This window comes from Pagrus pagrus (assembly GCF_965226575.1).
Source record: "Pagrus pagrus genome assembly, chromosome: 3".
Lineage (NCBI taxonomy): Eukaryota > Metazoa > Chordata > Actinopteri > Spariformes > Sparidae > Pagrus > Pagrus pagrus.
This window is the reverse complement of record NC_140187.1, coordinates 11,666,006-11,688,754: the sequence shown is the minus strand read 5'-3', so window position 1 is coordinate 11,688,754 and position 22,749 is coordinate 11,666,006. Positions and strand designations below refer to the sequence as shown.

The window sequence follows — 22,749 nt, the reverse complement described above, 5'->3', positions numbered from 1 at the left end:
ACTTTAATGGTCGACTCAGAACTACTGTAATCTTGCATAACGTCTCTGTCCAGTCAAAACCACACATCTCCAAATTTGGTGGTTTTTTAATAAAACTGAAGGAAGGAGTGCTCCTTTATGAGCGGAGCCAATTCTCCTATTTCTCAAGCCAAACAAACCATTTACAAAGTCACTGAATCATCCGAAAAATGCATCGCCACAAAGCTGGAAACGTGGCTGTTTGTCTGAGCTCTTGAAAAGCTGACATTTTGGAGACACGTGATTTTGACTGGACAGCGACGATCTTACAGCTGAAGTTACATTTCCTGTGCCATCCGATGACCGCTGCAATGTGTGCCTCGTTAGGTTTTTGTATGAAGTTGACCAACACCCTGACTTATCACATTCTGTAGTGCAATCAGCACAAATGAGTTATGCCACGAGAGGCCTAACTGTGACCGGTGATGATCCCATTTACATCTCGATGTTGCGGGGGCGGCGGTTGCCCCAGTGATATAGTGCTGAGGTGTCATGCCATGGTAACAACTGTTGAACTGCAGAGGCGTTGTATACACTGCAGGCACTTGGAGGCTGTAAATCACAGCTCTGTTTTTAGGAGGCCTTACAGACTTTAAAAATCTGAGGGTTCAGATGGGACGCACAGGTTCCCATCACTAATACCTGATGGGATCTTTTTGATGCGCATGAATTACTGAGCAGGGAAAAGAAAGGGATATCCATCATGTACATGTTGCTTCTGTTTCCTGTTGTCAGTAACATACTGGTTCAGACGAACTCATCAGACTAGACAGAAGTTAGAGGAGGATTAAAAACATGCAGTTTTAGCTTTTCGTGATTTTGAAAAAAAAAAAAAGAGGACCTCTGGCAAATTCCTTATTCAATTTCTGTTCAACAAATCTGCAGCCAGGCTTTGTGGGATACTTAAAAAAACCCTAAATTGGCCACTGCTAACATAATGGCAAATGAATGACTGTAAAATTGTTGCAAATGGTATTCACTTAATGTGGTCTTGGAAAAACTCTGGCTGCTGGAACAGTGTGGGAGAGCATCTTAAGAGTGGTATCGCCGTGTTGATACAACCTCAGCTAACATAATCAGTAACAATGCAGCAAGTGGACAGTAATGCTGAAGACAGGAGAGCAAACACTTTTTGTCTGAGGGTTTGGAGTGGTACTGGTGTGTGTGTGTGTGTGTGTGTGTGTGTGTGTGTGTGTGTGTGTGTGAGAGAGAGATGGGGTCAGATTCGAGTCAGCTGGTGCCAAAAACTGGACGGCATGAAGCTTTCCATCTTGTCTGCGAAGAAACCCAGGGGTGCAAAGAGTGTGCTGAAGAACTGAAAGGGAGAAAAAGCAGAATGAGCCTTCAGCTGAATGTCAGTGAAACCTCCTCTTCTCACCCATTCTTAGAAAATGTTTAAGTGACATACACCCACAAGCCCATGATTTCATAAAAACAATGTTCAAACATTCCCTCTGTTACCACAATTATGAATCAAAAGGTAAAAAAAAGTCAAAAGAAAGCACAAAATCCCAACCAGATGTGTTTATAAAGCCATAAATTGAGATTTCTTAGCCTGCTGTCCTTTCTGGAAACAAGACAGATGTGACATTAAGTGTTCTGATCACGCTTAAGTTTTAATTTTAAAGAGATAAAATACAGGAAGGCGAGGAGGAAGGTTTTTTCAGGTGACGGGGGGCAAAAGGTTTGAGTTACAGCACTGCAGTCCACAGCTGAATATATTTATACTTGTAATCCCGATCTTCCTCCAGTTCAGGGAGGAGAAAGCCAAAGAAGCAATTTATCCAAGTGTTACCATTTTTAAAAATTTGTTTGCAGAAACAGTGCTGACAGTTTAAAATACTTATCTGGTTTGTGGATAAACTTTATATAATCCGTGATTTACACGTCAACACACTTTTACACATCGAATCAATCACGTCCATTCTTTCCGTTTCTCTTTCAATTTTCTTGGAGACAAATAAATGTTTTTCTTTGTTTCGTGCAAAGTTACTTTCATACCAAAGTGATCATCATCCTTTCGAACTGATTTCTGAAGTAATAACTAACAACAAGAGTAAAGATAATCATGAAAAATATACTGTGTGTGCTTCTGTAGTAATATGATAATATGAGAGATAATGTATATTTTAACATTATTTGCACATTTTTTGGCCATTATCAAACTTGATTTCCCTGGTCATCTAAACCAATAGGATAACACGAGTAGATCATCATGAGCTCTTTAATGAGGTGAATGGATGTACTGAGCAGCCATTACACATCCCATTAACTGGTCTAAACAGAGATACAGGGCTCCAGAGTGCGACTATTTTGGTCGCACAAGCGGCAAATAATCTGTCAAGTGCGGCTTCGCATTTTCATTGGTCGCACCGGTGCGCCTGAAATGTAGCAGTTTATATTTTTAAACAATTGAGGCGATCCCAATCTCTTGTTGCTTGAAATTTAAATAAAGAAAAACCTGTATTTCTGTTGATGACCCTTTACATAATGTGTTAGGAAATTAAATCAAAATGTATTGTGTGTGTTATTGTGTGCACCTAAATTGTCTGATGGTGCACCGAAATGAAAGTTTTGTGCACCAACGTAAACAGTTTGAAAAATCCATCAGAAGCGCTGAGCTACTTATTAAATTCAAAAGATACATACTGTATTTATGATCATAAAATCCCAATTATGTTTTAAAAATCTATCTTTCCAACACATTTATATTGATGTAACACTGCTAGAGTACATGATAATAAACTAAATGTATCCCAGAAGCATATTTAGACATTATTTGTATTTTCTGCTGTCAGTTAGAAATTAAAAGCAATAGATATTTTGTAATTCTCTTACAAATCTGACAAACACTCCTTTTGGAGCTTTGAAGGAACAACTCAACCACTTGTTTTTTATGATTACCAGCAGGGCATATATCCATTTAGATCTAAGATTAAGATCTAGGATACACAGTTTATCAGGTTTGTGTAAAATAGAGCGTTTAAAAGGCACATAATAATGATTTAAGTCAGCTGGTAACAGTGAAATGTCCTCTAAAATATTACAATATGGTTTCTCTCTGAAGCTACTTGAGGTGTGCTTGATACACTTGACACTTTAATAGTCCCATAAGTGGACAAATCAAGTACTCCTCTAATGCCATTTAATATATGAAACATATTCAACTTCTATATACTGCTATACATGTCTGGTGTCCATAAATAAAAGGACAGGCAGACTGCCACCACCGCTGTCCTGCCTTGCTTGGATCTTCTGTTCAAGAGCAGCAGATTCAGAGAAATCTGTTTCTCCTCAGAAGGCAGTGAGGACCTCTGTGTTCCTCCCTCAATGGTTTTCATGCACTCCATCTGAACATTACACAGACCAGGCTCGCCTGGGCTGCTGTAAAAATCCTATCTGCACTCAATCGTTCTCATAACAAAAAGGAGGAGCACTAAATGTTCTCTGTGGCCTTGTTTTCGCTACAAGTCTATGACTTTATGTAGAGGCAGGCCGCAATAAACAGGGTGACCATAAACAAAGGATTAGCCAAAGGAAGGAGTTTGCCAAACTGACTACAACAGATAACACAACACTTCTACAATAAATAAACAGATAAAGAAAGTCATGCACATGTTTAAAGTTTCTAAATCTTTAAGGCTGTAAGATACACTGTGATGTTTTCTGCATTAAGCTCATATTACTCCACTGTGGTCATTGATAACTTAAGTTAGACCACAGCTTGTCTTGGCTTGACACAGACTTTACAGACCTACGACTCCCATGAGTCTCCAGTGTTACCGACAGTGATAGAAAGCAGCAATTATCACGGGTTAAAAGGTTCAGTTGAAACAGATTCTGAAAAAGCCTCGGTCAGAGATGAACTGAAGACGTTACCGTCAGCCAACTCACATGTAAGTGTAAGTTACAGTGAGACACCACAGGTGAATATGGGACCATGAGACTTTACCTGTAGATTTTTTGTATTACAAATTTTCTGAAATGTTTAAATGTGTAAATGATGGATTATCCAATGAAAGATAAACTAATTTGCAAACAGTTCCTGAACAGAAATCTGAACATTGATTTAATTTTGAACACCAGTTTCAAAATGGTTTCATTTCATTGACATATTAGAGTCAAAGGTTTGTAAGAAATCTCTTTTTATTACTCTATGAACCAGAAAATACTGTCAAAAGACAAAACAAATACATTTTCGCCATATTCTTAAGAATAAAATGTTATATATAAATCAGGCTATGAATGATATATGAACAAAAACTTCTGCAAAGCTTTCAGGATATAGATAGGAATCGGTGTGTGTAGTTCTACTTAAGTAGAGTTTCTGGCTCAGAGAGAGAAAACAGCCTTTACAGATATTTATTGCAAAATTCCTTACATTTTTAGACAAAAATGAGAATCGGATTAAGTCACCATGAATCTTTCTGAGTTCATTACTTATATTAAAGGTGCTATTTGTAAGAAAAGTTGATTTTTGAGTCTCAATGCCAACTGAAACCCAAACTGACGCCTTGGGATGGTTGCCGACCCGTCCTACCATCCCAAGGTGTCAGTTTTTGATTAGTCAGGAATGAGACTCAAAAATCAACTTTTCTTACAAATAGCATCTTTAGGACAATTATTTTTGGTGAAATTTTGTTTAAATTTGCAAATTATGCCTATTATAAATAGCATACATATCCAGAAGAAAAGTCTCAACTAAATGAAACACCTGAATGGGTATTTCAGACGTTGACCTTTTCACCTGTAGTGTCTTCCCCTAAACTTGTGTGATGATGGGAGTGGACTATTTGAATCAATATCTATCAAATTTAAAAATGACAACATTTAAGAAAGAAATCGAGATGAGTAGTTCAAGGACTTACTGCTTTGGCAAAGACACCCATGAGCTCAGGGAACTGATGTGTGAGCATGGCCAGCATGGCAGTGAAAGAGCAAAGGCCTGCTGTGAAGAGGATGAAGAAGGGCAGCTCTTTTTTTGGGTACACGGACACCTCGTGGAACGCTGGAGCAACGGTCAGAAAAGAGAGGAAGTCATAACCAGCGCAGATGATTACAAAAAAGCATGTAAGCTTTGGCTATTGTACTTACAGGGCAGTAGTTCCCTATCTGCTGTTTCTGTGCATCCTGGGTAGGGGTAAAACAGGTGACCTTTCTCTAGCGGGTAGGGAATTATCCGGAAGGCTGTAAAGACAAACAAAGACGTGAATAGGAAGCTGAATTAAGATGAATAACACACCGAGTATGACTTGAGAGTACAATGTGAAAAACTATTTCAAACAACATCCCTGGTATTTTAAACTGTGGCTAGAAGAGGCTGTTTATAACAGCTGACACAAATTTCATTAAGTAAATTATTTAAGCAGCAGAATATTATACAGAGTGACAAGATACTAACATCCTAATAAAATATAGTGATAACAATCTTCCTGCGCTTCGTGTGAGCGATGATCTTGTCCCTGTATAATCACAAATAGAGTATCTGTGGGTGTGCTGAGCGTACACGACCTCTGACACAATTTAAAAATTGAGGAGCATGCAGAGAGGGGAGTGCTTTGAATCTCAGTTATTGCTCATCTCTATGAAAGCGTTGTATAATCTAAACATACATAAGGTGGAGTGTGCAAGTCATTCACATTAAATAAACCGTAAATGAAGAAGTGATAGTGATACGTACTGCCCTCCCAGGTGCAGTGTAGTAGGTTTAAGGCTCCCTCTGCCCTCTTCCAGTGCTGCAGGTGGAAGAAAGCATATGCAACTGCCTCGCTGTCGCCCCTCTTCAAGATGTGCTCTGGAGGCAGAATCAGACTCTTCATCTCCAATAAGTACTGCAGGACACGAGGAAGGAGAAAGACAAGAACTCTGTAAGTATACACAACACATTGAGGCTGTTTAGCTCCTGGATGTGGTAATTAACAGCAGAAGTGTTGAGTACAGGTGCACTTCATACTGCCGCCACAAAACGTGATAAAGTGCAGTGATCAACTGTTTGAACAAGAGTTCACCAAAGTCTGTTTATTTGTGCACAATCTGCTTTCTCTCCATGTTGTCACTGTGTTTTGAACATTACTCAAGCTCTCACATTTCATAGGACCTGCGTGAGTGCGGTCTCCATTGGAAAGTAGCCGTCGTGACTTTCGTCATACAGAAGTGGTTGTGGTTTCATCCAAAGTAGATGGGTCCATTGCACTCGCTCAGAGATATTTGTTCCGTATTGTCTACTCTCCGCTCTTACAATCTTGTATCGCATAACTGCGAAATAATGGCAAAAAATAGTTTTGCAACATTACACAAGGAGGGAAGAATAAACTTTCATTCTCAAGCAAACCACAACTAAAATACCAATTTAAAAAAAATAAAATAAATGACCATAAAACTGCCGCCTTGTGGTTAGAAACCATTTCACATTGCTTTGAAGGTTTCATTCACATCCTATCCCTGCTTCTCAGTCAGCACATCACTTAATCTATTGTGCAATTCCCTCTGGCTAACTCTCTGTAGACTAAAAACATATTTTCTTCATGTGAGGTATTTGTTGACAGCCATATTTTGCAATTGTTCAAGGTGGGAGGGAAAAGCTTCCCAAAGCTCTCAGAGTGTGTGTTATTGTTTCAGTACAGTACATTCATTCCATGAATGTGTAACGTCCCCCCCGCCCCCGCCCCCCTTTCCCTACTGTGTAAGTTTGTCCCAGCGAGTCAGCCGGTTCACTTCGCTGACAACGTCCCACACTCAAGAGTTACAACCTATAGAACAGGTATGCTTCTGGAAATAACAGGGAACACATGTAGAAACATCAACGTGTGTCTATTGTGTATTTCTTTTCTGTAATACATATTTTAATGAAAGCCTAGCTCTGTCAATTGATAAGTCATTAGCTGGTGTATATTGACTTTGACGAATCTGCCACTCTATGTACTTTATGTCTGTGGTGCCCAGTGTGGCAGGGGTCTGTGTTAAACAAAACCTATGTGTGGGGCTGGGGCCCCCTGGGCTGGATTCCCAGGCGGCCAGCTTCACAGCGCTCTGGATCTCAGACTGACACTTTGGGAAGGTTACCCCACAGCTAATCCTGTCTAATCCCCTCCATGGTCACAGGCTCAGCCAGCCAGCCATCCATCCATCTAACCAGCCAGACCATGCTGCTTCGCCCATCTCCCCCTGCCTTACCCTCTTTCTCCGCTCTCGCCCCCTCATGATCACAGCCTGCCCAGACTCTTCGACCTGGCTCATCCTCGTCTTTCTCCTCTAGCTTTAAAAATATGAGCCTGGGTCCCAGGACTCAGACTGGATAGCTGCCTCACTTAATTGGTGGGCAATGTCCATCTGTCGTCCGAGGACACACCAAGGTAGCCGCGTCCTGAACCATACCCTGCTTCACTGTCTATTTTACTCTAAATGGGACCATAATTTACAAAATGAACATCATTCTGTGTTAAAGAAGACTTGAAACCAGCAATTGAGATCATAAACTCATTAGGAAACTGTTACCTAAAGTAACAAATTGACCGATTATTGGCTCCTGAGCCCATTCATTCTCCACACTGTCCTCGTCATCACAGGCTAAAACTACCACTGTGCTATAGCCACATTCATTAAAATGCCTGTTTATTTTGCTCTGTGTGCAGACAGTTTGCCAGGCCCACCTCACTACTCTGTTGTCTGTTCCTCGTTTGCCACCTCCTGAACCTCTTACCCTTCATGGATACCGACTCGGATCGAGCACACAACCACCCAACAAGTGTCAACACTCCACTTTACTCAACCATTCTTGTAGACTGTCCTGTCTTCAGGCCTCCTCTCTTTCCATCCTAACACCCTCTAGTAGTGATTACAAGCATCGGCAGCTAGAGACACCCAGAAGCTGCTTGTTTGCCCTTCTCACTTATCCTGTCTGACTTACTTAAATCAGCCCTGTCTCTGCTCTAGCCAAGACATCTCTCTGTCCGCCTTCATCCTCCTCAAGCGTCTTGGTCTCCGTTTTACTGAGCACAAAACCTTTCACCATCCTCTACTCCCCCGGCACCAGTGTTAAGGCAGACAGCCAGCTCAAGAGGAAACCTACCACTTCTTGGTTGCACAATACATATATAGGAACATTTAACATTTAAACTTCACATTTGGTCATTTTGATGATCGAGCCAATTTGGTATTCGGATTAAACCTGGATATTTACAGATAACAGTAAATATTTTACAGATATTTCAATCTCTATACTAGTCTGTTGCTGAAAACTAATGACCAGTACATGGCACTCATGTAGGTCTGGGTCCTCTTGTGTTTTAAGATTAACCATTTAGAGCGGCTGGCTGCTCAGCTGTCCTTCCTCGCATGCCACAGCATTAGACCTGGTGACACCTCAGTCCTCTGTGCTGGCCTACCAGCCCCCCCCCACCCCACCCGCTCGTTCTTCGGTCTGCTTCTCCACTCCCTGTCGCCTCTTTGATGAAGGGATTGAGTTTCATGTGTTCTCCTTTTATCCCTGGCCAGTCATAAGCCCAGAGCATAACTCATAAGCTGCCTTCTGATTCTAATCTGCAGCACTTTGCCTCTCACAATGGGACGCAGGCAACAATGACATCAGCCTTGTAGTTGCTCTATAAGGGTCGGACAAACACGCACGTGTACAGAGAAAGAACATTAAGACAAACAGGTGTCGGGGTAGAAACGCAAACAAAGATTAAGAATTGCATACAGTCAGTAAACGCCACTTCCAGCCACTCCAACCTCACAGCATTTATTCCAAACTGTGCTCGAATGAGGCAAATCCTAACGACCGCCTTTTCCTGGTCTGAATCAAACCTCATCCATCTTAATTCAGAACAACCCCAGGACTTCTGCTCTGTCTCAATTTACAAACCAAAAGCCCAATTTTAGGGGTAAACTAAGCAAAGGTCCACTTTTTTGAGCCTTGACAGGCGATCTAGATGAGAACATGTCAACCAGAATGAGGTGAGATGAGAAACTGCCTTCCAAAGTGGAGCAAACTAGCAATGTAGATGGGATAGGGTCACCCAGACTGCTTCGAAAATGAGCGTGTATGGACCGAAGTGGTAGTAAATGTAAATGCAAGGCAGGTTCAGATAGCAGGAACACTTGATCAGCTATCCAAGCATCAGGCAAACTGTCAGTTTCTTAACCACTGGCTGGCGGAGAAGCTGATTGGAATGGACAGACAGATTGAGAAAAGAGTGGAGGAGGAGGAGGATAAATAGAGAAGGACAGGAAGATGAGGAGGAGAGGAAAATAGAAGTGAACAAAGGGGAGGAGGAGGTAAATTGAGGCAAAATGGAGAGCTGGTGAGGGAAAGGGTTCATGCGGGAGGAGGGCAGAAACAGGCTGAAGCATGTGTGTGTGTGTGTGTGTGGATGAGGGTTTAGTTTGTGCATGACTTTTATCGAGCAGTTTGAATAAGCTCATGTGATGTAGCCTAACATGATATTCATATATAAGCTCCTTGGCAAGCTTGATAACACACCCACACACTTAATGCTTGAGCCAACAATGTTCCTTCATTTCTCCACTGGCCATAAGGTTTGGAGTTTTTTTCAACCTTTACTCAAAAAGGTTGAAAAAAAAACTGGTGTCGGTCTGTGTGTCCTGAAAGTGTTCATGTCCCAGACAAAACCAAGACACTGGCCAAATGTTATCCGTGTTTTTAGGAATTCATTCATTGTTATTTGCCGAAGTGGGAATGATGAGGCTGAACTATCTTTCTCCAGAATCGCTTACTCCCCCTTTACAACATATAAAATACAATAAAATACCACACAATTAACATTGTGGTTAGAGGGAATTATTTTCATTGGACATTATTACTGGGCAGATTTATTTCAACAGACTTTTACAGTAAAAAAAAAACAAAATGTAAAAACTGGATCACAGAAATCCTGATCCGCGGATCTGCTGAGCAGTTCAACTTGAGGCATTGGCGATTAAAAGGTCTTGGTCAAGGTGCACCGCACAGCAAGGTGCTGTTAATGAGGGAGGAAAAACTCTCTTTTCACCTTTTCCATACCCAGATTTATCCTGCTTGTCCAGAGACCAAACTGGCTACTTTCCAAGCACATTTCTCTAAACTTTGAGCCACCACGGTCCACTGGTACATTGATGATGATGATGGCTGAGAAACTATGAAAAATCCAGACGGCCTCAGATTTGCCAAATCTGATCTACTCTGCTCGCTTCAGTTCAGTGCAACACTGGCATCTGGTATGGCTTCTCTATAGCAACACAAACACACAGAAGCTGTTACCCAGTCACCTCCGATGCATCTCCTGCCACCTAACACAGATGTAGTTTAGTCATTAATATCTTGCTTAATTATTATTTATTTTTGCTTGCACAGTACATGAGGATATACATTTAAATTATATGAGTATTTAACAGTGTCAATGAGCTGTATGATCTGTTAAAAGTATTTTTTTTATCCAGAGGCTGCAGGCTTGCAAGTGTAACGAAATTTAAAGGAATAGCTTTTACTCCATTTCTTGTCGAGAGTAAGACTAGCAGATAGACACCACTCTGATGTCTGTTCAGTAAAAGTAAAGCTACAGCCAGCAGGCGATTAGCTTAACAGGAGGAAACAGCTAGCCTGGGTCTGTCCAAATGGTATAGTATTTGTTTACCCTCCAAAAAACATGTTGTCATTTTAAGGAGGTAGAACAAGAAAAACACTTTGCACTTAGCTGACCTTACTGATGGTAGCTTCATATTTAGCATATAGACATTGACATTTTAATCTATTGAATCTTTGAATCAAAGGGTTAGGGGTTAAAAGATATGTCACTAATGAAAGTATAATTTGTTAAAGCCCTACTTGACAGTGCACTTTTCTACACTATCTACACAAAAGGACAGAATAAGGCTCCATTCAACTTTTGTACAAAAGTCCTTTGCAGATCCAACTTTAGGGGCCAGCCCCTGTTTAAAAAGGCCACAGACACAGGTGCACTCATCATTCAGACATGCCAGACAACACAAAGCAACAACCCCTCCCCTTATACTCCCAGTTAAACGCTGAAAGGTGAGCCTTCCACTAATCCTTTGTGAAAGGTGTGTTACAAATTTCATAATGTAATATAACTATTCACCTAAAATCACAGAGGTCATTTTGATACAGCTGGCAGAGGTGGCCAACATCAGACTCTGTTTGGCTCAAACAGGGGATGAGTAGGGATGAGGGAACATGAGAGGATAAGAAACAGGATGAGGGTACGTGATGAGAGGAGAGAGGACGGCCGCCTCTGGGCACAGTGGGGAGGGAGCAGTCGGAGAGACACTGAAGATGAGGGCCCACACTTTAAAATCAAAGGCTGGATCAAAGTGCTGGCTGACACCCCCACCCCTCACACACACACACAAACACACACTGATTCTCTTTCTCTCTCTCGGAAAAGGAGTCCATGAGATGAAACAACACCACACTACAAAGGCTAAACTCAGACAAAACTCTGCTGCAACTAGTTGTGTATGATATTGTGTGAGCATGTGTGACATCTAATCCTGTGGGAACTGATGTGAAATGCCAGGGAGATATCCAGTTGTAGTCCCATGTTCTTCCTGCTTCAGCTGTATAAAAAGCTGCTCTCTGTTATGCAAAATCAGAAACACACTTTCTTATGGGGCCAAACTTTAAATTGAAGCAACCTGTAAAAACTAAAAACGCATGTATGAGTCCAAAAACGCTCTACTGTCTCGTGAGAGTGGTTGATGATTACGGCAAATGCCCCTATCAAATGCATGAGAGTGGTTTGTTCAACTGGATTGAATTTAAACCACTTAAATGGAGAACGAACAGATTTATGGTCTAAATCTGACACTACAGGTGATAACATAATTGAAGGGCTGTGATGTATTAAGACCTACACTGACACCTGCTGGTGAGCAAGTATAAAGAATGTCTGGAAATAAAGACCGCTCTATCTCAAAGTTGAACTACCGTTACTGCTGCTGTGACTCATCTCTGACTGTCTGACGGAAGTTCCCATTAAGAGCACAGAAATCAAACAGGATGCACGCAGCCAGGAACAAGATGTGAAAAGTTAACTTTCATTAAGTTAAAATGCTTATACTCACCGTTTATTATTCAGCGAATAACTTTTGTGAAGGTTCAATACTGATAAACATTTGAAAGCTATGTGCAAAGAATGGTTTTCAGGATGACTGACAACTGACAATGTTGGTATTTTTAAACCTGGACCCTTTATTTACATGTTTTGATATGTAAATGATTCATGCTTACCAAAAGGTTTAGAAACGGTCCAGCAGATGGACATCAACATTAAGGAAAAGTTGAAACCTTTTTGTTACCAGAAACAAAAGTCTCGCTCTGAAATTTTGCGAGAGTTGAGTTGTTTGAGTTGTTGTGAGAACTTTCAGAGAAGATTGCACAGAAGATTTCAGAGCAAGACTTCTCCTTGAGTAAGATTTGTGTTTCTGGTTTCAAAAAGGATCTTACTCTTGAACTAAAAGGTAAATCAAAATTTGACAGCCGGAGCTGCGCCAAAGGATTACGTTGCAGCAATGTCGGGGCTGCCAGCTGAGGTGATCTACTGGACCTTATTGAAAATGTTTGGCAAGAATGAATCATCTACACACCCAAACATGAAAACATATGGCCCAGGTTTAAAAACTACAGGAATTCCCCTTTAATTAACCGCTGGGTTTCCGTCGCCCAAAACAACCCTCAGAGTCTATGTGACACTCATTAGTGTAATGACTGACCTTTGGCACATGTGGATTGAACTCAACAGCTCTGTGTATGGCCTCTACAGCGTTCATCTCTGCTGTGCTGAGCCCTCGCCTTGATGCGGCTTCTGGAGAGAACCTGAGACAAAACACCTCATATGACACACTGCACACACAGTGATTAAACTCTGTTGTTACCGCAGCCATATAAAACATGCTGAATGACAATGCAACATACTTATCTGATACAGCCCGTGCTTTCAACAGTGCAGATGTGTAGCATATAGTGGCTGATTTTGGCAAGCTGATGTCTACAATGGCAGAAGAGAAGGGGTCAAGCGAGATCGGTCACACATTTTCAAGACAGACTCTTGGCACAGAGCTAATTTCTGTCAAAACACATTATAACGACTTTAAGAGAATGACATATTTTTTGCAGGGGTTCAGTTTTACCATCGTATTTGGCAAGGACTGCTTGGACATCAGCATATGCCTGAAGCTCTAGAAGTGCCTCCAAGAGGTTTTCGTGTATATTTAACATCCCCAACAGTGGGAACTCCTTCATTAACTGCGAAGAGATAAAATATCACACCTTAACATACACTGTCTTAGTTGTTTTAAATAAAGTAAACACGTCGCCTGAGCAGCTGCGTGAGTCGCACACTACAGCAGTTAACACTATGAGGTGCAGGTTTTTGATGGAAACTCACATCTCTCATCATTTTTACTGCTTCTTTAATCCTTCCCAGTTTTCGTGCACACATTGCCAGTCTGCGTTTAATGTACACCAGTAAGTTGATATCTTTTCCAGCTGTGGATGGAAAACAGAACATATAAAAGATTTAATAAACAAGACACTTCAAGACTAACTGTGCAATACAACGTGCAATTATTCTACTGCCGTACCACTGTTTGATTTCTTTGGCACATTGTAGCATTTACACTATTGTCAGTTATATTTAATTCTAACTGCTTTAATACACATATTCTTTTCTTTTGTGTTTTATTTTATTTTTGACATTCTCTTACATTTTATTATCTATTCTCGATTTGATATTTTTCTCATAATTTCTCTATACTGTGGCATTTCTATTCCAGAAGGAGCAACTGTAAATTAATTACCGCCCTCGGGGATCAACAAAGTATTTCTGATTCTGACTTGTACGTCTATAGAAGTTTCAAAAATGAATGACGTGGATAGAATTGTAAATATGCCTCAGATGTCAAGAGCGACTTCAGGCTATATATCCTTTGGTCTTGCGTGAAGGAAGATGCATTGATGGAATATTTTGCTTTCATCACAGGTGGGTGTGGGCAGATGTGGTCCGTTCTACTTACAGCCACAGTTACATGTGATGTGGAGTTGCACCATAGCGCATTCTCGAGTGCTGCACGGCAGAGGGTGCGGCAAAGTATGTTGTCGGTGTAGTTACTCAGTAATCAGTTATCGGTCCGCCGTGTTCCCGCCACTGTACAATGAGAACTTAATACATTCTTACCGATACTTAGTGCTTTTTTGAAGAGGCGTTCAGCTTCTGTAATAGTTGTGGCTTCTTCTTCTGCTAGGAGAACATAGGCTGCAGCACATCTGCACACACACAAATGTAAAACACAAAGGGACAGATTTTTAACATCTCATCCCTTATAATATTTTCTTTGTCATGCACAAGAATATCAAAAACTTAACGCAATCAGTGATTACAGCAAGAACAATCACAGAAACAGAGTGTTGTGTTTATAGATACAGTATTTAAGAAGATGATATGTAACAGTGTAAGAGGAGGACTCACTCATGGTTCATTTCTATGGCCTGGTAAGCTGCTCTGATCCTGGCTTGAGGATTTCTTTCTCTCCAGGCTTTCTGCATCACTGTAGTGAGACGATGAACTCGAGCTTATTATAGATGTGACCTTACAGTCCTGACACATTTAACTGTATGTGTCAAAAAAAAAAGCACTTCCAGCTAAACATTTACAAAACAAAGTTACACATCTCTTTTTTCTGCATTTTTTTTTACTAAACTGGTTGATTTAGTTTGTCTCTGACTAAAACTCACCAGCATCTTCTGGCCTTAACTGCGGAGTGTCTCCTGTGAAGAAGGTCTGATGGTCTTGAGCAGACAGGTTCATATCATAGTATGTTAAGGGTTCCTTCCCTGTTACCCAGGTGTACCTGTAGTGCACAGAGTAACATATAAATTGATTTGCTACAGTTTATTTATAAACAGTGAGTCAAATGAAATTGAATGAACTCTCTTGCACCAAAGGCACAGTATGCGTAAGTTCACAGTACTATTGGGTGCATTCCACACAGCTAAATCTGAATCAAGCCTCTGAAATCAGCACATACCTGTTGTATTCTGCCCCTCTGAACAGATTCAAAGGGTTCCTCCAGACCTTGCACTCTACCGAAAGGAAGACACTGTTATTAGTGCTAGCAGCAATATGAGTAATCTTGCTGTGACAGTTTGCATTATGTACATATTTACCTGAAACACTGGGCCTCGGCTCTGCCTCTCCGTTAACTGATGCGAACAGACCAGTCGTGGAGCTGTTCTCCACTCCACCGAGAAGAGGACGCAGGTGGCTCACTGACACTTGTTCAATGAACGAGGTCCCATATTTACGAAAATACCACCACTCAAATATCTGTGGTGGGAACACATGGTGACAAAAAGCACATGATAAGACAGGTTTTCGTTTATCCCTTAGTTGCAATTTCTATTTCTATTATAACACGATTGTTCCTAAACCTTTTCTGTCATGCCGACCTTTGGAAGCTGAACAAACACAATTTGACTCATGCAACTTAAACTTTCCACAAATTGCCATAAAACCTAAAAGACACAAGGCTCTGTGGCTGTAATGACAATGAACCTGAGAGAAAGATAAACTGACATTTTGTCTGGTGAGTTTCATGTCTTCCCTGTCAAAAACCTGTCCACCTTCTATATCGCATGTCATTCCTCTGAATACAGTCTTAACAGTCTCGCTAACCTGATGTAGATAGCCTTGCCAGCATGAGGGCAGTCTTGTTGATGATTTAGGACCCATCCATACACGGTTGTTTCTTACAGCAAAGCTTTGTCTATGCCTTTTCCCCTTTCATACACACGCTAATGCTGAAAATGGACCTTAGAAAACTCCTTCCAGGGGGAACCTATTCAGTGACTCCGTCGTCAGTGTTTATGTCTGGACGGGCAGAGACTGAGATTTTGGGAAACGATGACGCAGGCACACTCTCATCAGTGCACTGTATGTAGCATCACTGGTAAATGTGAACTCGGATTATGTGTTATGATATTGTGGAGGATTTGAGTCCGTACGCAAACACAAACTGACACTGAAACGACAATGATGCGAAAGAGAGACATGAGCAATCTTTTGATAAAAACAGTATTATCCAAGAGGATTCTGTCAAGAGCAGTCATGTTTTCAGAAAGAAAAATGATGTGTTGCACTGGTACCCTCCCAGGTACCTGTAACATGTATATAATAGAAACTAAAAATAAAGTAAGTAAAGTGAAAGTAAAAGTTGATCATGGTATTTTGTGTGACTAAGCAACCAACCACAGAGTATCAAATCTTCTGCCTGTTAACATGAACGGCCATGTGATATGGCCATTCATTATTATGTCTTATTTCTGAAGGGTGCGCTCGATACGCTCGTCTCGACAGGGTTCGTTTTTGTTTTAAAACAGGTTTCTAAATACTACCTGTGTACATGTGGACTAGGCCTCAGATTCAGTCTACATTTCCTCTGCTCCAGATTTTATTCCCCCTTGCGTTGGCTGGTTTAGGAACCACTGAACTAGACTGACGGGCTGGTGTTGATGTTTCTGGGTGTTTTTGTTATAATTACAGTCTTACACTTGGTAGTGCTACTCTACTAAAACTAGGCTTCCAACCGTGTCTCTAATCTTGGGTTTCATGAATATGAATAGGAGCTACTAACAAGCCTGCGAGCAGATATAATTTTGCAGAGTGTGGATATTTAACATGTGAGAAATTACTTACAAGGATGAGTCCAGAGATGAGAGAGGAGGTTCCAGTGAGAGCCACATAAAACTTGGGGGTCAGTGTGTTCAAAAACACTGAGGCTGAGAGAAGAGACAGAGAAGACAGTCAGCACAGTGTCCAACCTGAAAACCATGCATTAACATCACGGCTCATGTGCCAGCACTGATGCACACTGGTACATACAGCTGGTGACATACAGCCACATACAGTATGATGACTGAAGTAGCATACTTGTTAACACAACAACAAACTGCTGAATTCAGCCTACATGCAACACGAGCTGCTGTTAGAAAATAATACGACCAGGAGCTGGAGATAAATATCAAAAAACTCGCACAGAAGCTGACTCAAAAGTCTCCTGCTCGAATCAGCGAGACAACGAACTGTCAAAGCAGCAGCTCCCGCTTTGCTGCCAGCTAAACCCGAAGGCTAACAATAGCTAGCTAGCAGCTGCTTAAATTCACCTGAGGTAAGAGTTTCCTGCAGTTTCAGCGGGCTCCACAGGACGTATATCATGATCAGCACCATGCCGAACCAAATGAAGCACACGTAAGTCCATGACCATGAGAGCCAAGATTTTAATTTCTCTGTAAATCCGAGAGATTGGGGATTACTGCCAGCGGTGTCCTCCATGTTTCTCCGGATGCCTGTAAACAGTGGAGTCACGTGACCGCGAAGTAAGATGACTTCTATTTTGAAATCTCTGCGAGAATCCATTTCCGGAATACACAAAATACATACATACATTATAAATATGGCTGTTTACTCATCATGTGGAGTAAATAACATGTAAGCAACGACACAAACAGTTAATCGGTTTCATCAGACAGTTTAATTTAAAGTGTATCAAAGCTATATCTTGAAAATAAAGATGCTAAAAAATGCTTGAAAATAAAGATAATAAACACAGGAACAGATCTGTTTTGCATAGAAAATGTACTTTAAATTATATATATATATATATATATATATATATATATATATATATATATATATATACATAGAGAGAGAGAGAGAGAGAGAGAGAGAGATGCTGAAAAAAAAATCAAGATCAGCTTGTATATATTTATAAAATTAAAAAGCTTCTTGAATTTGAAATGGGACCCTTGTGTATAAAGACTGTGTTTACTTTTGATAGCCTACTTTATGTTTTACTGGTACTTCTGCAGTTTTACTGATGAGAAATGTTGGTAATGGGAGACACGCTTTATTATTGCTTACTCAAGTAATAGGTCAGAGCACGTCTTCCACCACTCACATTAATATTAGGGCTCTGGCTTGCAGTCATTTAGATTGTTTTTTGTTATTTTTGTTTTACCAAGTAATTGGTAAAATTTGAGAATACAAATACAAATACAAACGCAATCTCATCATAGTTTTGTTGAAGCTGACACTTTCAAACTGCTTGTTTTGTGCAACCAACAGTCAAAATCCAGACAATATTCAATATTCAGACACATAAAACATAGAATGGGGCCAGCTGATCACATTTGAAGAGCTGGAGCCAATGATGTTCGATTTTTTTTGGCTTTTTTATTTTGTTTGTTGTTGTTGTTGTTGTTGTTGTTGTTGTTGTTGTTGTTGAAATAACTGATTAAGGAATCAATTGATTATTTAATTTGTTGGCAATTAAGTCTCTGTAATAACAATATAATATATTATATTAATGACAAGTGCATTATAATATAATATTAATGACAGGTGTTATTCCTAAACTCCCAGATCTTAAGAGTGATGGAGCTTCTGTAAAGATCCACTGACCTTTACTAAGGAGATTGTAAATTGTAATTTTGACAAGTAAATAATCCTCATCTCTCACCCAAAAACTAATTTAATACACATTGAGTATGATTTGAAAGCTGTATTTGTCTCCCCTCAAATAAATCATAAGCTTGATAGATGTGGGCCTTGAGCTCTTGGGGATATTTGCTGACATTCATCATCTCAGACCCTTCACAAGATCAATTCTCAGCCCATTTCAGCCTGTACTACCATCTACAACCAGTGAGTGGGGCCATTACTGCATTAATACATCCACTCCTGTTGCCATCTACTGACTGGAGGTGGAGACAATGCTCAGTTTTGTTTACGTCTTTGCAGACTCTGAATTCATTACAATATTTTAGAAAAACCATGTTTTAAGGCACGCAAGTACACTCTTTCATTTTGAGCTCATATTTTCTGCAAATTAATAACAGGACTTTTTTTTTTGCCAGGCTCATCTGAGGCTGAGAGTTGGATCTAGTGGCTTTGTTCGAACTGCCAATCACAGTGCAGTCCAAATATTCTCTATTCTCATGATCTACGTACCAATAGATGTCTACCTTCTCAAAAAATCAATTCAGTTAGATTGTAGGTATGTGGTATTAGTAGATTTTTGGATGTAGACAACCCGCAGCACTTCTCACCTTGTGTGATTGACTTACATCCTAACAGTGCAGGAATAAATGTGATTTGTTGGAGTGCATTCCAGTTGGAGGTTACAGCCACTGAATGACAGAGAGCCAGATTTGGTTCTGCTCACACATGCCCTTGGGTGTTTTCTGCCTGATGCTGATGGACAAGCACACGCAGGGTTAAAGGCCTGTCATATAAATCAGGTACAATCACTTTAGAGGTGAAAACATGCACGATGCCACTGACAGGGAGGAAGAGTAGGGGGGGTGAAGAAAGGGAGAATAAAAGAGGAATACGACAGGTCTGCAGAAGTTATCTGGAGTGTATAGCATGACCTGCATGTCTGAATGTATTTCCGGCTGATATGATATTTCCAAATGACCTCTGCTCAGTGACTCATTCTTTGATAAAGCGTACATGTAGCTCGCAAGAATATGCTGCTTAACAATGTTATCTCCTCATGTGTTCACACTGCAGCACTTAAATCAGTTAAATATCAACGCAAGTCAAATAAGACATACGTTTAAATGAATGCAAGGACATTTGCACAGTTTCTGCGTGCATCTTAATAAAAAAAAATAAAGTGTTTATTCAGCACAGGGACAACAACTTTAATTTCATATACATTAAATTCCAAATATAAAACACAACATTGATATAGAAATCGCAAACAATGGACAGAACCGTAGCACAAAGTGTGATATGACCTGGACACAAACGGTCAGCCGGTGTCCAGCCATGCAGAAGCAATATCTCTCATCATTCTGCAGTCACCTGTATACTTAAGGTTCATTTACAATTTCACGTCTGGTATCCATCCAGCCATTCTGGACTTCATGTTCTGTTTATGTAGTTTCTTTCTTTTCTCTCCCCAAAGCTTTTAAGAGTCGTCTAATCATACATAATTAATCGAGGTTTTCACTTAAATGCACTGCATTTCTCACTCTCATTATTACTTAAGAGGCTGCTCTCGAAAAAATACCCGGCGTTCTGTTGATCACATTGTTCACAAAGCCAGCTGTTTAAAACAAATGAGGATTTTTTTTATATGAAAATGTACAAAATATTCATATTTTAGAGTATTTCAGGCTAATGGCATTATTTTATTACCTAACATAAGAATTTTAATATGTCGGCTTGAAACATTTAAGTATTATCTGGGCAGAGGTTTAGAATCAATACAATTTTAATGACTAATAAAGTTTTCTTTGCACTGTACTGCATATGTACATTCTGTCTGACTGGTCGTTTGTCAGCTCTGTATTTGGTGGTCTCTGCTGATGGAAAACTTCAAACTTTATGAAACTGGTTCTCGTCTCCCACACTGCTTTCTCTCTGTGAGTTTATATTACTTGTCTCGACGACGGGACTCTCCCCCCGCAACTCATTTCTCTCGAAACACTTCATTTTCAGAAAATGTGTGTTCTCTTTTTTTTTTCTTTTTGCATCAGGAGACCGTGCCGTTTGACCACATCTGAAGGCAATGGTGCCGCAGAAAAATGACTTCCTCCATGACAGGCCCCGAGACCATGGAGCAACATTTCAGGTCTTTTTTCTCTGTAAATCTGCGAGGACGAGTGGACATGTTCCACTGTTGTTTCGTAGCTACAATATTGGCTTATTCACACCACATTAGGGTCATGATGAGAAGATACCCACTAATCAAACATCAGCAGGAGAGATACATGTCATGCAACACTTTACATTTGTTGATGGATGTGTCTTAAATATTTCTCTCTCTCTCTCTCTCTCTCTCTTATTTTAATGGATCTGTATTGTGAAATACAAAACACACAAAACATAAAATGCAGTCATCATTGTTATCAATACACAGCACACGGGAACAAAAACACAAAACATGGAATAACAAGTGCAGCAAGCAGCCTCTCATCCACTGTGTACACTGGCTTTTTCACCGTATACAACTCCAGCCAACTGTAAGTATAAATGGAAGAGGCAGAGATGAATAATACATATGAATTACCTTCATGCAGTCACAGTCTTCTCCCCCCCCCCTCTCTCTGCTGCAAGAACGTCATTTTTAGTAACGATAAAGTAAAAGGCAAGGTGCACGGATAAAAACCACAGGTATTGTGAGTGAACACCAGTGCATCAATAGTTGCAGAAGCTTGAAAGGTGTTACAGTACTTTGAGAAAGGTGTTAAATTGTCTGTAACTGCAAACAACAACTGTAATGACAGTCTGAGCGCACTAAAAGTTAGAGCTGCATAGATGGAGCAAATCTGGCCTTTTTTAATGATGATAAAGCTGCTCGTGTTTGTACTGTGAGAGGACATGTCAGACATCACTGGTGAGTTGAGGTAACGTGCTCACATTCTTTCTTTTGTCTCCCAGTGTTGTTTTTAAAGACAGTTGGACAGATAGTTTTGCTCGTCAGTGTCGAGGAAGCAGACACAGGCGCACGATGAACACTGAACATTAACAAAAGTGTTGCCCACACAGCAAATACAGAAATCAAAATACAACACAGAGACATCCTCAAGTGAGCTCTTGATTCACCCTGTCACTGTCCAGGTGACTTGTATTTTGAATTACTGCACATTAAACGTAAATCTGTAAATCGACATGTTACAAACACATACAATAAAAGGAACATTTCACTCAAAAATCTAAATTCATTCATCATCTACACACCCCGGGGCTGATGGAAAGTCAGGTGAAGTTTCGTGGTCCACAAAACATTTCTGGAGCTTCACAGCAAAACAGCGTTGCAGCAACAACTGAAGATGATAAATGGAGACTTGTTTTAACTTGGCCAGCATAATCCAAGTCTGCAGGAGCCCTGAGATCCCAGATTGACGTTATTTACACCGTTCATATGCAGTCAAGCTTGTGTACCCACGTCAGACAGGATGTGCGCTAACATTTAGCTTACAGTGAAGATTTGAGCTTTAAAAAGGAGTAAATAACGACTTTTCAAATCATTTTTTTTTTTGCTGTTTGTCTTTTTAACATATTCCCCTCAAAAAAAATTCCCCATCTACTTTAGTTGTTGTGCAGAGTGCTGCAACGCTGTTTTGCTGTGAAGCTCCAGAAATGTTTTGTCAAAAACGAAACTTATCCGCCTTTTCGTCAGCCCGGGGGTGAGCAGACAATGACTACATTTTATTTTGTTGTGGACCTGTCCTTTAAGGCCAGGAAAACACCAGATCATGGTATTTATGAGTCAGTCAAACTTGACAAAAATCGACCTTTCTCTGCATCTTTTGAATGTGAATCATACCTTCTTTCTCCATCAATTCCTACGTCGATGAGTAACGTCATCTCAGACCTACACACAGAACTTATTCTCAGGAATAAGTTTATTTTTTGAGAATAAGCTAGAAAAAAGGCGTCTACATGCGAACATGTCAGGCTGCACAGAAGCGCTTTGAGCTGAATGCTAGAGCTAGCATACATGGCAGGTATACAGTGTTCAACATATTAGTTCAGCATGTTACAGTAGCATCCTACAGTAGCATTTGCGAATCATCACTTACATGAATAACAACGGCGGCTAAGTTGTAATTAATCAGTTACTACAATTAACTTGAGGAGGACATGAGTGCCTGAAATGGATTTAATGGCAATCCATTAAATAGCCTTTTCTCTCAGAACCACG

The 22,749-nt window shown here is 40.4% G+C and overlaps 1 protein-coding gene across 1 annotated transcript; it reads right to left on the bottom strand.

The window, feature by feature from the left end:
* Positions 1-1,009: 1,009 nt before the first annotated feature.
* st7l (suppression of tumorigenicity 7 like) lies at positions 1,010-17,372 on the bottom strand. Its single transcript, XM_084346671.1, has 15 exons — positions 17,195-17,372; positions 16,728-16,810; positions 15,200-15,359; positions 15,061-15,115; positions 14,768-14,883; positions 14,502-14,580; positions 14,211-14,299; positions 13,422-13,522; positions 13,165-13,279; positions 12,950-13,022; positions 12,748-12,850; positions 5,699-5,849; positions 5,113-5,205; positions 4,887-5,026; positions 1,010-1,333 (listed from the first exon to the last, which is right to left on the bottom strand). Exons 1-15 carry the CDS (start codon positions 17,361-17,363, stop codon positions 1,238-1,240), a joined length of 1,623 nt encoding a protein of 540 aa, XP_084202797.1. The 5' UTR covers positions 17,364-17,372; the 3' UTR covers positions 1,010-1,237.
* Positions 17,373-22,749: the final 5,377 nt, after the last annotated feature.